The 14,048-nt window shown below is 39.5% G+C and overlaps 1 protein-coding gene across 1 annotated transcript in view; it reads left to right on the top strand.

Annotated features, from left to right (window-relative positions):
- LOC127665192 (contactin-associated protein-like 3) overlaps nucleotides 1-14,048 on the top strand; it is a 171,633-nt gene that overhangs the window by 22,962 nt on the left and 134,623 nt on the right. Inside the window, exon 2 of the mRNA XM_052157625.1 lies at nucleotides 9,704-9,897. Within this exon, the coding sequence (XP_052013585.1) occupies nucleotides 9,704-9,897 (194 nt within the window). The remainder of the gene's footprint in view (nucleotides 1-9,703; nucleotides 9,898-14,048) is intronic.

The following is a 14,048-nucleotide window of genomic DNA, read 5'->3' on the forward strand; positions in this document are numbered from 1 at the left end:
GTAATTTTATGAGGTCCCATTTGTCAATTCTTGCTCTTAGAGCATACGCTATTGGTGTTCTGTTCAGAAACTTTCTCCCTGTACCGATGTCCTCAAGGGTCTTCCCCAGTTTCTTTTCTATTAGCTTCAGAGTGTCTGGCTTTATGTGGAGGTCCTTGATCCATTTGGATTTGAGCTTAGTACAAGGAGACAAGGATGGATCAATTCGCATTCTTCTGCATGCTGACCTCCAGTTGAACCAGCACCATTTGTTGAAAAGGCTATCTTTTTTCCATTGGATGTTTTCAGCCTCTTTGTCGAGGATCAAGTGGCCATAGGTGTGTGGGTTCATTTCTGGATCTTCAATCCTGTTCCATTGATCCTCCTGCCTGTCACTGTACCAATACCATGCAGTTTTTAACACTATTGCTCTGTAGTATTGCTTGAGGTCAGGGATACTGATTCCCCCAGACTTTCTTTTGTTGCTGAGAATAGTTTTAGCTATCCTGGGTTTTTTGTTATTCCAGATGAATTTGATAATTGCTCTTTCTAACTCTGTGAAGAATTAAGTTGGGATTTTGATGGGTATTGCATTGAATCTGTATATTGCTTTTGGCAAAATGGCCATTTTAACTATATTGATCCTGCCGATCCATGAGCATGGGAGGTTTTCCCATTTTTTGAGGTCTTCTTCCATTTCCTTCTGGATCCGGAAGCAGAGAGATCTGAGGGCTCCTGTCAGAGACCTCAGGACTAGAACCTAAGCTCAGTGCCACCAGAGCAAGCTGGGCGCTCTCCCAGACTGCCTCTGGGTGCACACCAGGTCTCCCGCACTTCCTGGAGACCGAGTGCTGTGGCCCAGGCTGTTCAGATCCCAAAGCAGACACCTGGAGGCTCCTGCAGGGGCCTGCTGGATTCACTGGAGCACACTGACTTCTCCCCGCTGGCCGCCCAGAAGCCTGTATTTCCTATTTAAGGGCTTCTACCTTTTGATCCATATTCTCTTGTATTTCTTTAAGGGATTTTTGTGCTTCTACCTGTTGACCCATGTTCTCTTGTATTTCTTTAAGGGAATTATTTATGTCCTTCTTGAAGTCCTTCATCAACAATATGAGATGTAATTTTAAATCTAGCTCTTGCTTTTCTGATGTGATGGAGTATGCAGGATTTGCTGTTGTGGGAGAACTGGGTTCTGATGGTGCCATGTTGCCTTGGTTACTGTTGGTAATGATCTTGAGTTTGCCTTTGGCCATCTCATTATCTCTGGTGTTAGCTGGTCTTGCTCTCTCTAACTTCTCTGTCCTGCAGGCCTGTGTTTCTGTACTCCTAGGATTCCCTTTCTCTCCAATGCCCTGAAAACAGCTGGTTCTCCAGAAAGTATCAGGTGATAGGGTCTCTTCTGTGGCAGACTTGGTTTGGGTCAAATGCCCTGCAAGCTACTATTTCTCAAATGTTCTGCTGCTGCCATATTTCAAATGCTCTGCTGATGCTAGTTCTTGAATGCCCCACTTCTACCAATTTGAATGCACCTACTGGTGCCAGTTCTCGAATGACCTGCTCCTGCCAGTTCTTCTTCTTCTTCTTCTTTTCTTTTTTTCTTTTTTCTTATTTCTTATTTCTTTTTGGTTTTTTGAGACAGGCTTTCTCTGTGTAGTCCTGACTGTCCTGGAACTCACTCTGTAGATCAGGCTGGCCTTGAACTCCGCCTGCCTCTGCCTCCCAGGTGCTGGGATTAAAGGCATGAGCCACCAATGCTGTGTTCCTGCCCATTCTCTAGAGAGTATCACGGCTCCTTCCCATATCAGAAGGGGCGCAGGACTACCATATCTGGCAGAATGGGGAGGTGGCAGTGGAGAAGGGAGGGGTAGAAGGGAAGGAAGATGAGTGGTGATCTGGAGGTTGTTGGGTAGTGAACAGCTCTGGGCCTCTAGGGGTGCAGGATGGTTCTTACTGAATAACCTGCTCCTGTCAGTTCTCTAGAGAGTATCAAGAAGTGGGATCTTCCCTGTGTCAGATGTGACACAGGTCTCTGAAAGCAGGACTCCCTCTAAGCATAGGACTCCCTACAGGTCAGATGCTCCCTTGTAGGATAGGTACCCAGACAGCTGTAGAGCTGCCTAGTTCCTAAGTACAGAACGAACCCAGGCTGGCTGTGTCCTGAGCGATCTCTCATTCTGGTATTCCCTGTGTACCTGGCTGGGCTGGCTGCTTGGTCACAGGAGCCAAGATGGTGGCGACCTCCTAGTTTTCACATTCGTATTTTGAATTAATAATGCTATAACCAGAGCTTCCATAAGAATTCCAGGTGTCTCATTTCATTACTTCCTCCTCCTTAATAAGAAAAAGATGTAGCCAGATATTCTATAATTAATTTAAATGAACTCATCTGTAAATTTTTCTAAGGAAGAACAAGAAGTTTATGGTTTAAGGTATTGTTATATATAAACTTGAACTCATACATTGTTTGGACACTTAAAGAAATTAAATAAGTTAATGTAAAATACACGTTTAAAAAGAGGATATAGCAGGAAGAGGGCAAAGGTTGATAAGGTATGAGGAGAATAGGTTAGATAAGTAGAAAGAGTCAAGCACAGCACAACTGGTCTGATATTTAACTGTAAGACCTACAAGATAGAGTTGTGGTCTCACTTCTGACCCACCTAAAATTCTTAGCCAGAGTCCTCCCCAAGCCTAATGAATGATGAACACTGTAGAGAAAAGATAAGAATAACACAACAAAGTAAGAAATTGTGGCTCTTGAAGCCCTTCGAAGTCAGACATATGACTTTGATACTCTATTTATGGGAACAATAGTTGAAATCTCAAGGTTCCTGACTGGCCTGTGAGTACGACGGTATTGCTATTTTCTCCACTGACTCTATAGCTTGTTTTCCTTTCCTTTCTGTAAAGAACCACACAGATGAAAAGTTAATCACAATGCTGCTTAATTTTGTCCATATGATTTTACAAAACTTATATGAAATAATTATACATAAATAATTACATAAGTGATGTATATGTTGTCATCCAGCTGCAGAAAAATTGGCACCATATGCATTCCTTGAAAATTGAGCTTCACCATTAAACTGACATTTTGATTATCAGTTTATTTTGATAGTTCCTACAAATGCAAATTACTAAGTGTTTTTCAAATGCAAAGGTTCTAAGATATATGCAACATTACAAAATATGTAAAGGAATAAGAGAGAGAGAGAGAGAGAGAGAGAGAGAGAGAGAGAGAGAGAGAGAGAGAGAGAGAAATTGGCTTCTATTTTTCATTCTTGTCTCCTTAGAAAAACTATATGATTTAAAGTTACTTAAATAAACAATTAAGAAGTTAAGAGAATCTGGAGCTAGTGATGTTGCTCAACAGGGTAAAGACATTTTCTACTGTGTCTGCCAACCTGAGTTCAGTTCCCAAGTGCAAGAGAGAATACTGTGCAAGTAGAGGCCAGAGGACAACATTCATACTCTTCATACTGTGTATGCATACACACACGTGTTTGCATTCACACACACACACACACACACACACACACACACACACACACACTAAAAGAATAAAAATGTAATTTTAAAAAGTTAAAATGGTTAAGCATGGTGGTGCAGGCCTTTAGTACCAGCACTCAGGAGGCAGAGACAAGCCAATATCTATCAGTTCAATGGAAGCCTATTCTACATAGTGAATTCTAGGACTGCCAGGGCTACACAGAGTTGAAATTATTATAACATGTTAGTATTTAATGATTATTTTATGAAAATTATTTTATTATACATTTGATTATAAACATATGTTGATTATCCCAGTGGCATTTTACATGAGACTGTTTCCACTTAGGACAGGAGTTGAAATGAGATGGAAACTCTTACCAGAAGCAATTAGACATTGGCTGGGCTGATGCATGTACATATTTTGTACTCCCTTTGTTTCCAGTAAGTGCTTCCATTATCTCTCATTTGTAGCCAGAAGTAATACTTTATTAATTACTCAGGAAAGCTCTATGTGCCAACAGCCATGAATTTCGATAGGAAAAGTCTATCCAGAGTCAGGTAGACAGATTAGAATGGAAGTCAGTATTGCTATACAGGAATTTATTTCTTCTAAAAAAGATAATTCAGAAATGTGTGCATTTCAAACATAAATCAAGTGACAATACACTGGCTATTATTCCCTACACATCCCAAATATCCAGACACTTAACCTTCTTCTTCTTTAAAACTTTGACGAATTATTCTTTTACCATGAAACAGAAAATAGTAGCCTGATTCTATGATAACTTAGAAACATGGTTCTGAATATTTATAAGGGCCATTACATATAAAATTATTTCATATGTTAGAAATTATAACTGCACAGCTGTAAAGAATGCTCAGTGATTAAGGGCACATACTACTTTGGCAAAGGACCCAAATTCAGTTCCTAGCACCCATATCAGATGGCTTACAACAGCCTGTAACTACAGTTCTAGGGAGGGCCAGTGCCTTGAGGCTCTCTAGACATATGTACTCCAATGCACATTCTCACATGCATACATACATGCAGATATATATTCATACATACATGCATGCATGTGTGTATATATGATGAGGGAGATGATGTTTAAAAACAAATTATAACTCCTAGTTGAAACAGCATCATAGCTTAAAATTGTAAAATGATCCTTAAATGTCTTTTCTAGCATATGATCATTCATCAACTATTAGAAAATCCTATCATTCTGCCAAACAAGCATCCCCACAACTCACCTCATATAAGGCCTTCACTACAATTCAACAAATGATAACTTAATTATGTTATATACTTAAAGAAAATGTAAATATTTTGAAGGAAGATTGACTGAAGGCTTTTAGTTGCTTGAACAGTTCATACATTCAAATGGTTAATTTAGGATTCACTGAAATTGTTATTTTTAAGTATTTCACCCCTGAGTTTCCTGCTATAATGGGTGGCATTAAATAATAAGAAGGTAAGCATTTCATCTCTTTCATAATAAAATAAATAATCCACACTGGTAAGTGGAATAAGTAATATGAAAAAGAATAGAATAGAATTGAACAAGAAATTAATTTGTTCTAGGTGTCTCTTAGCCACATCTAAATCAGCCTGTGTTTATCTGCTTTGCTGTTCATATAGATTGCGCTTAACTTATTTCTAATATGAATACTATGTCTTTGAACATTTAAATTTTAGACTGGAGACGAACTTTCATGAATTGTAATTACTTGGTTTTATTTCACTTTGTCATGAATTTTCATAGAAAAATAACGTTTATCTTGCAATGAAATCTAAAAAGAACTTCAGATGACTCATTATACCTTTATGTCCTTAAATGTCCATTACACATGTGAATTGATGTCGTCGAACAATCTCCTAATACTCTGTTTTCTGGGCTGCTACCATATTCTCTCATAGCTGTCTTCTTTCTTCTAAAGATGATGCGAATTCATTCCTCCCAACACAGAAAAGTTCAGTAATGGATGCAGTCCTGGCCATTGAATTGAAAACTGTCTCTTCACAGTGTACATATTCCTGCCTCTAGCCCTCCTGGCTTATGCATTTCAAAAATTATTTTTGGAGGAATGTGGAAGACTTTTGGACTTTGGACTAGAAAATGGATGAATGTTGTATGCAGAGCTTAATAGACTGTTCTAGTTGATGCTGGTAGGTAGTAGTGCTGGAATATTATGGATTATGAATGGCCCAGCTCAAGAAATTTTTAGGAGGAGCAATATTGGCAACAGGGCTATCCCATTCTTGTGATATTTTGGCAAGAATATGTGGTTGCTTTACAATAATCAACCACTTTTTTAGTCAAATTCTCAATGAGACCCCCTGAAAAATGCAAAAGGAAATTATGTGCTTCCAACAGATAATGAAACAGAATGTACGTTATTATCCCCAAAGTGAGAAATGGTGGGAGTAAGGAAATACTGATCTCAAATAAAACCAAACTGAAAATCCTATAGCTCCATTTCTGAAGCCATGAGGCTTAGATTGTTTCACCCTTCTAGCTTTGCTGAACAAAACACATTTGTCTGTCTTACATTCCACATCTGCATCTTTCCTTGGCATGTATCCTATGGTGCTGGCATCTTCCACATCTTGGGGTTTCCAATAAAAATTAGGCTTCACTCACAGCTTCATGCAACAGCTTCTCCTCATCTCCATGTATGGACTCCCCTGCCATAAGAAAACTGCCATAAGTTTTCTTAACTTACTTTAGCATCTTTTCTTAACTGAAAGAAGAGTCCATAACTCCTTTACTCCTGTACCAGTCATAACTCTAAAGCCAATATCACCATATGACTGATGCTGCCAAGTTCCTCTGGTTGCTTGGGATAAAAACTCTACAAATTACATTTATAAAGCTTTGCTTCTTAGTTGATTTTTGGGAGAGGAAAATACCTTGAGCCTTTTCCTTTTATAGGTTCAGGATTAGCTGAATGGGATCTTGTTCCATAAGTACTTCTGCTTTTCTTCCATTTAGTACCAAGCCTTTTCTTTAAAATCATCTCTTTGAGTACAAGACTTGGCTCAAATATTACATTTCCTTATTCTTTCCTTTTCAAACAGTACATTTCATATTTCTTTTTTGCCATGCTTGTTCTTTTTCATTGTAGCTCTGTATAAGAATGATCACAAACAACCAGGTAACAGAGTCAATATAAGAATTTCTTGAAATATCCTGTCAATAAAATTAGCTCCAAATTTTTCAATTTAGCCTTAAGCATATTCTTAGGACAAAGTCAAAAAGTATCCACAGTCTTTGCTCAAATATCAAAAGAATAGTCTAGCCCAGTTGCCAGTTTTGTTCCCCTTCATAGTCCATATTACTCTCAGTTGTCTACCAAGCTCCTACTAGGATAATCTATTAAGCCCTGCTTACATCATTCAACCACTTTTCTAGACCTAAATTCCAAATTTTCATTGTCTGAGCAAGCCATGAAGAGCAAGCCAGTAAGCAGCATCCCTCCATGGCTACTGCCTCATCTCCTGCCTCCAAGTTCTCACTATATTTGAGTTCCTATACTAATTTCCTTCATTGATAGAGTATGATATGGAAGTATAAGCCAAATAAACCCTTTCCTCCCCAACTTGCTTTTGGTCATGGTGTTTCATCACAGCAATAGTAGCCCTAACTAGGACATTTCACACACAGTACCCCCAAGACAAAGTCAACACACAATCTAGAACACTACTACTTTCCATAGGTTATGTGCTTTTAAAAAAAAAAAATTAAAGCTTCTATGGTGGGGTTTTTACCTCATTTTGTGGCTTTCATACTTTTCAGGTAGTAAAATGAGATGGTTTAACATAAAGCATATGCAGAATAACACAGAGGTAGAAAAATTATGAAATAGAAACTTAATTCAACCAGTGGTATACTACCAGAAAGCATAAAGTGGTTAATGAATTGCACAAACATGTCCTTGTATAAGGTAAGAAAATAAAGAGGAGCAGATTTTTGAAAAAATATTTTGTAAATGTATGTAAGTCATTGTCTTAGTTAGGGTTTTACAGCTGAGAACAGACACCAGGACCAATGCAAATCTTATAAAAGACATTTGAGGCTGTCTTATAGGTTCAGAGGTTCAGTCCATTATCATCAAGGTGGGAGCATCGCAGTTTCCAGGCAGCATGGTGTAGCCTTATCTGAGAGTTACACATCTTCATCTAAAGGCTGTTAATGGAAGACTGACTTCCAAGCAGCTAGGGTGAGGGTCTTAAGCCCACACACACAGTGACACACCTACTCCAACAAGGCGACACCCTTGGGCCAAGTTTATAGAAAGCATCACAGTCAGTTATTTGTTTTTATTAATAAAATAGATATGATAAAGTCAGACTATCAGATGCTTTGGGTGGGGAAAGTATATATGTATAAAAACATTTGTTAACATTCTTGGCAAATGATCTAAGATTTGTAGTTTCCATTTTTCTTCCTCCCCTTGCTTTAAATTTTAACACACATGGAAGAATTCAATTGTTTCCTTAGAGCTCTGAAGTTTTTGTTTGTTTGTTTGTTTCTACATTCTTTGTTTACATTCCAAATGATTCCCCCTTTCCAGGTTCCCCCTCCCCATAAGTCCCATAAGCCCTCTTCCCTCTGCCCATTCCCAATCAAACCCCTCCCACTTCTGTGTCCTGGTAATCCCCTGCATTGCTGCATCAAGCCTTTCCAGGACCAGGGCCCTATCCTTCCTTCTTCTTGGGAATCATTTGATATGTTAATTGTGTCTTGGGTATTCAGAGCTTCTAGGCTAATATCCACTTATCAGTGATTGCATTCTATATGTGTTCTTTTGTGATTGGGTTACCTCACTTAGGATGATTTGCCTAAGAATTTCATGAATTCATTGCAAATTGATCCATTTTTATCTCCCTGTACTAAGCTCAACTCCAAGTAGATCAAAGACCTCCACATAAAACCAGACACACTGAAACTAATAGAAAAGAAACTGGGGAAGACCCTTGAGGACATGGGCACAGGGGAAAAGTTCCTGAACACACCAATAGCTTATGCTCTAAGATCAAGAATAGACAAATGGGACCTCATAAAATTACAAAGTTTCTGTAAGGCAAAGGACACTGTCAAAAGGACAAAACGGCAACCAACAAATTGGGAAAAGATCTTCACCAACCCTACATCCAACAGAGGGCTAATATCCAATATATACAAAGAACTCAAGAAGTTAGATTCCAGAGAGCCAAGTAACCCTATTAAAAAATGGGGTACAGAGCTAAGCAAAGAATTTTCACTTGAAGAATTTCGAATGGCTGAGAAGCACCTTAAGAAATGTTCAATATCATTAGTCATTAGGGAAATGCAAATCAAAACAACCCTGAGATTTCACCTCACACCCGTCAGAATGGCTAAGACTAAAAACTGGAGGGACAGCAGGTGTTGGCAAGGATGTGGAGAAAGAGGAACACTCCTCCACTGCTGGTGGGATTGCAAGCTGGTACAACCACTCTGGAAATCAATCTAGCTCTGAAGTTTAAAAGTGGAAAAAAAAATAGCACCAAATGTGATCATGTAAGAATAAAACAGTGGCCCAGCTTGGAGTCCCTGTCTCAATCCCCAGATGAGTTTTTAGGAAAATAAGAGTTCTTAAAAATTAACCTGTGCTGTTCATCAAAAAACATAAAACATGAATGACTTCTTAGTACAATCTCACTCAGTGTATGTGTCAGAATGGGTGTTATAAATCTTTCCTCTCTTTTTAATTTTAACTGTTTGCAGTGCTAGAAATCTTACTTATGGTTTCTCACAGGAAAAACCACCCATCCCATCCTCTTCAATGATTCTTCTATGTCTCTGAATGACTGTATAAGTACTTTTGTTTATATCATGCTCAACACTGTACTTCCTGGTATAGCTTTTTAGTATCTTGTCTTGGCAAAGGATAAGTCTGAGGACAGCATGTTGACAACTGAACACACTGGTCCCCAGACATGACAGAAATTATTAATGACCTATGTCACATCAAGCACTTTCTACACTCTGAGACAAGCTGTACCACTGGGTGTCATATGTCACCTAGGCAATGCAGAGCCCATTTATTTGCTTGTAATTCTTCTGGCTCTTGTTTTAATGAGAATCTATAAACATCTTAAATTTACTATATATTTATATTTTATACTTTTCAATCCCCCATCATATATATCTTCAGTAATTTCCTTATCTTATATTTTTTCTACTTTTTTTTTTGTTCCAAAAAGGAGCTGGTGGATGGATACCACTTGTATCAAATAAGTATCAGTGGCTGCAGATTGACCTTGGAAAACGAATGGAGGTCACTGCTGTGGCCACCCAGGGTGGATACGGGAGTTCTGACTGGGTGACCAGCTACTTCCTGATGTTCAGTGATGGTGGAAGGAACTGGAAGCAATATCATCAAGAAGAAGGCATCTCGGTATGTGGTATGTTTGATAATAGTGATAATAATACCTATATGTGGCTGCACACTGTCAACAAAGCAGTGTTTTCAGCTGGTATGTAATCATTGCACATATTTATGGGGAAAATGTGATATTTTGACCCATGTATGAACTCTATAATAATTAAATTAGAATGTTAATCTAAGGAAAGGTATTTTGGGGGTAAGAGTTCAAAAGCAGAAGATATAGACATACAAGATGGATGGAAGTTTAAGGATAATATAAAACACATAAAATTCCTTTTCTTTGTTTAACAATTGGCTCTGTGTTACTTTGCTTTAGTATACTGAATGCATTCTTTTCTAGTTTATCATTTAATCTCATTATTCTAAAAGACACTGAAAATTTAGAATTTAATAAATGAACACTTTATATTTGACAAGTTCAGGAAATATGCTTTGAACTTGGAGGATGATGTGTTCTTTACTAACTTTCACATTGCATTGAAACTCTATAATCTACTATGATCTATGATCTACTGATCTCAGCAAGATCAGCTAGAATATGCAGAGTAATGACTTTAGATCACAATTTCCTCATAAGAGTGATGCTGAAAAAGATGGATCTTTTTCCATATACTTTTGTATGGATCCATACATAGGATCTTTTCCTATATTCTGCATAGCATTCGTAATTTGAATTTTTTCTTCCATATCAAAGAAAGTATGAGTGACAGTAGGATCATTGTTACAGACCATGGGTCTGCTGTGGGATAACCAGGGTCCTCTAGTCCAGGAAGGCACAGGTCCAGCTGAGATGACAGACAGAACAAACCACACACACACAGAGGAGGTTTGAATCTGAATGTACTTTGGAGCTCTAAGGCAAGGATTTTTATACATGAAGAGTTGGTATTACCATTTCAAAAGATGTAGCCAGTGAAGCAGGCACAATTATCATAGCCATTTGGTACAAGGAAATGCAAAATCAATCAGGTACAAAGTTTCTCAAGTAACAGATACAGAAGATCAATTTACAGATGCCATCAAACTTCCTGATTAGAATACAGAGTCACTCATAGTTTACAGTAAACCTTCAAAGAGTTTGAAGTTTCTTATACCACCTGGGTCTTTAACAAGTTCTTGTGAGAAATCCTTATCTAACATTTAGCCTTCTACCTTGTAAAACAAAACTTCCTGACTTATTCAATACTTTTAGTATCAGAGTGCCAGAGCCATCCTCATACACATATGCACAGCCATAAAAACCTACATGTGGTTGGAAGGTTGTAATTATGTAAACAAAGCAAAGCATTGAAATTCTTTTTTTTTCCTTTATTTCTTTTTTTTATTGATATATTTTTTATTTACATTTCAAATGATTTCCCCTTTTCTGGGTCCCCACTCCCTGCAAGTCCCATAAGCCCTCTTCCCTCCCCCTGTTCCTCCATCTACCCCTTCCCACTTCCCTGTTCTGGAATTCCTGGTTCTGGAAAGACTAAGTGCAAAAGCATTGCAATTCTTAAAAGGAAGTTTGGTGGTTAGTGAATCGACTTCAAAGACCGATTATCAGCCAGGCCTTAGGAATCCCAGCCAGGCTGTAGGAATCCCTGAGAAGAGAGAAAAGGAGGAAGTCAGGGCAAACTGCTACTTGAGAACTATAGGCCCATCTTAAATAGCTAGGAAGTAAGAGAATATAGCAAATTGCCAGGTGAGATTTCTGCTTCTAAATTTACAGAGAGTTCCATTATTCCCAGGAGACATTTCTTTTTTCCACCTCTGTCTGTAAAATATCAACTTTACAGACTTCACTGCGCCACCATGGCAGATCATGAATGATTCTGTTGTTCAGTTCCACAGTACAACAGGAAGCCATTTACTCTACTGCCCAATGAAAACATCATTAGCTTTTTGACTCTAGAAGGTTATATGCCTGTGAGGAAATAATGAAAAGGGTAAGGTTCTTATTATAGAAGCAGCAGGTATAACTCAGTCTCATCCCTTGTAAGAGTATGTCTCTCATCATTTGAATGATGACCTACACTTCTGATGCACCATCCCTGTGTGTGCATTTGCTGGGTGTCTTGGCAGTGTCTTTCATCCAATGCATCTTTACCATGGATAGAATAGCAATCCTCCTAACCAGATATGCTAAATTCATAACATGCAGTACCTCCGATTTGTGACTTTTTATTGGGAAATTGGGGCTTTAAGTAGGTGACCAGTTAAAATGGGGTCAGTAGAGTTGGCCCTATCCATCATTATTAGTGTCTTCACCATATGAGTATATGTGGACACACAAAAAGAAATTTGCATAAAGATACATTAGGGAAAGACCCTGTAAACAAGGAAATTGGGTGTGCAGGAGCATCTGAGACAGCAAAGAGCTAACAAAATAGTTCAGGAATATTCTTCATGTGCCCATGATGGTTACAGATCAGTTATATTGATGCAATATGTTCCTTCTACTTATCATTGTTTCCTTTTCTCAAAATGAGAAGAGATAATTTTGGCACCTCTCTAGTCTTCTAATTGATGCATAAATAATAAATTGCTTATAGAAGTTTCTTCAACCTGGGTATTCATTTTAATTGTGAGTAGATAAAAGTAAAAGTAAGTTTACTTGAAGAGATTATTTTGATACCTAAAATGTTGACACTGTTCATTTAAAAAAAAATCATCTTTTTAAAAACAATTACCTTATTTCCTAATATAAATTTAGACAATGGCTACATCACCTCCCTTAAAATGTTATATTAACTTTCTTCCTCAGGATGTAATTGTCTCTTCTAAGAACCTAATTTTTTTTCACTCATATGCTAAAGACACATTAAAATTTTATTATATAGCCTTATAAGTTTCTTGGATTTCCTTATTCTATTTTTAGTAAATTTTTAGTGAATTTTATTTTATTTTATGGGTCTGAGTTAACCATTAGCCACAGTAATATTTTCTGTTACTAAAGATTTGCAGTTTCTTATCTGAAACCTCAATAGCATTCATTTAACTTAATCTAGATAATCTTTCCCAGGTGTGACCAGAGGCTTGTTTCCTGGGTGTTTCTAGATATTTTAAATTAACAATCAATACTAACCATCACAAATGGTATTTCTTCATTAGTAATACAAGTAGTAGTACTATCCTAATAAAAACAAAAACCCGGCGGCGGCGGCGGCGGCGGCGGCGGCGGCGGCGGCAGCAGTAGCTGGTCCAGCTGAAGGGCCATCAGCGGTGGAACCAAGGCGACACAGGGTCCAGTTAGGCCCTGCGCCCACGACCACTGACCTTCGCTGACCAGCCGGGCAGCAAGCAGCTGCGGTTCTGCGGAGCCTTTCGCTGCACGGAAGCCACTTCAGAACTCTGCTTCCCGCTAGTCAGGAGAGACTCACCTCCATCTTGATTCCGGGCTCCAGAGATCGGACAGACTGAGGTACACAAACATAATCCTAGGCCCAACACCGCAGGGGTCTGAGCCTGACGGGCGTTGGCCTGCACCCAGGCCATGGGCTGTTCGAGTGGCCATCGGGGCGCCAACCCAGCCAGGAGGTTTTTTTGCCCTGGCCGGCGCACGCGCTGCCATTTTGCCTACAGGACCCAGAGTGCTCGGGAGGGCAGAGACGGCTAACAAGCGTAGCCTGAGGCTAACAAAATGGGGGTCTAGGCACCAAAAGGCACAGGACTGACCCCAAGAACTGGGCAGCTTGGTGGGCCATCTGTGTGTCAACCCGCCCAGGAGGTTATTAGCACAACAGACTCTCCAGGTGCTTTCGGGGAGCGCGGACGCGCACGCCCGCAATCCAGGTCACCTGGCGGACCCAATTAACAGTCATAGCCCTAGGGGAACTTTGCTCGGACCTTGGCCTCCCAGGCTTTTGCCTGGACTCAGGGCCTGGGCGACCAGGCTAACCTAGTGTGCGCCAGCACGGTTGGGGAAATCGGCTGCCCAGCAGAGTGAGCGGAACACACGGGAGGTCACAGCAGCATACACCTTCGGAGCTCCCTGGGGGTGCACACGGGTTCCATCTGGTCCACAGACACAATCTGGGGCAAGGCCTCAGGCAGAAGCCCTCAGGTCAACTCTCTCCACTTCAGATCAGCCTGGGCAGCCACACCACATCTCCAGGTCCCTCAAGAGGCTAGCGGGGGCTTCCGGGCGGCCAGCTGGGAGAAGTCGGTGTGCTCCAATA

Source organism: Apodemus sylvaticus, chromosome 14 (genome assembly GCF_947179515.1).
Source record: "Apodemus sylvaticus chromosome 14, mApoSyl1.1, whole genome shotgun sequence".
NCBI lineage: Eukaryota > Metazoa > Chordata > Mammalia > Rodentia > Muridae > Apodemus > Apodemus sylvaticus.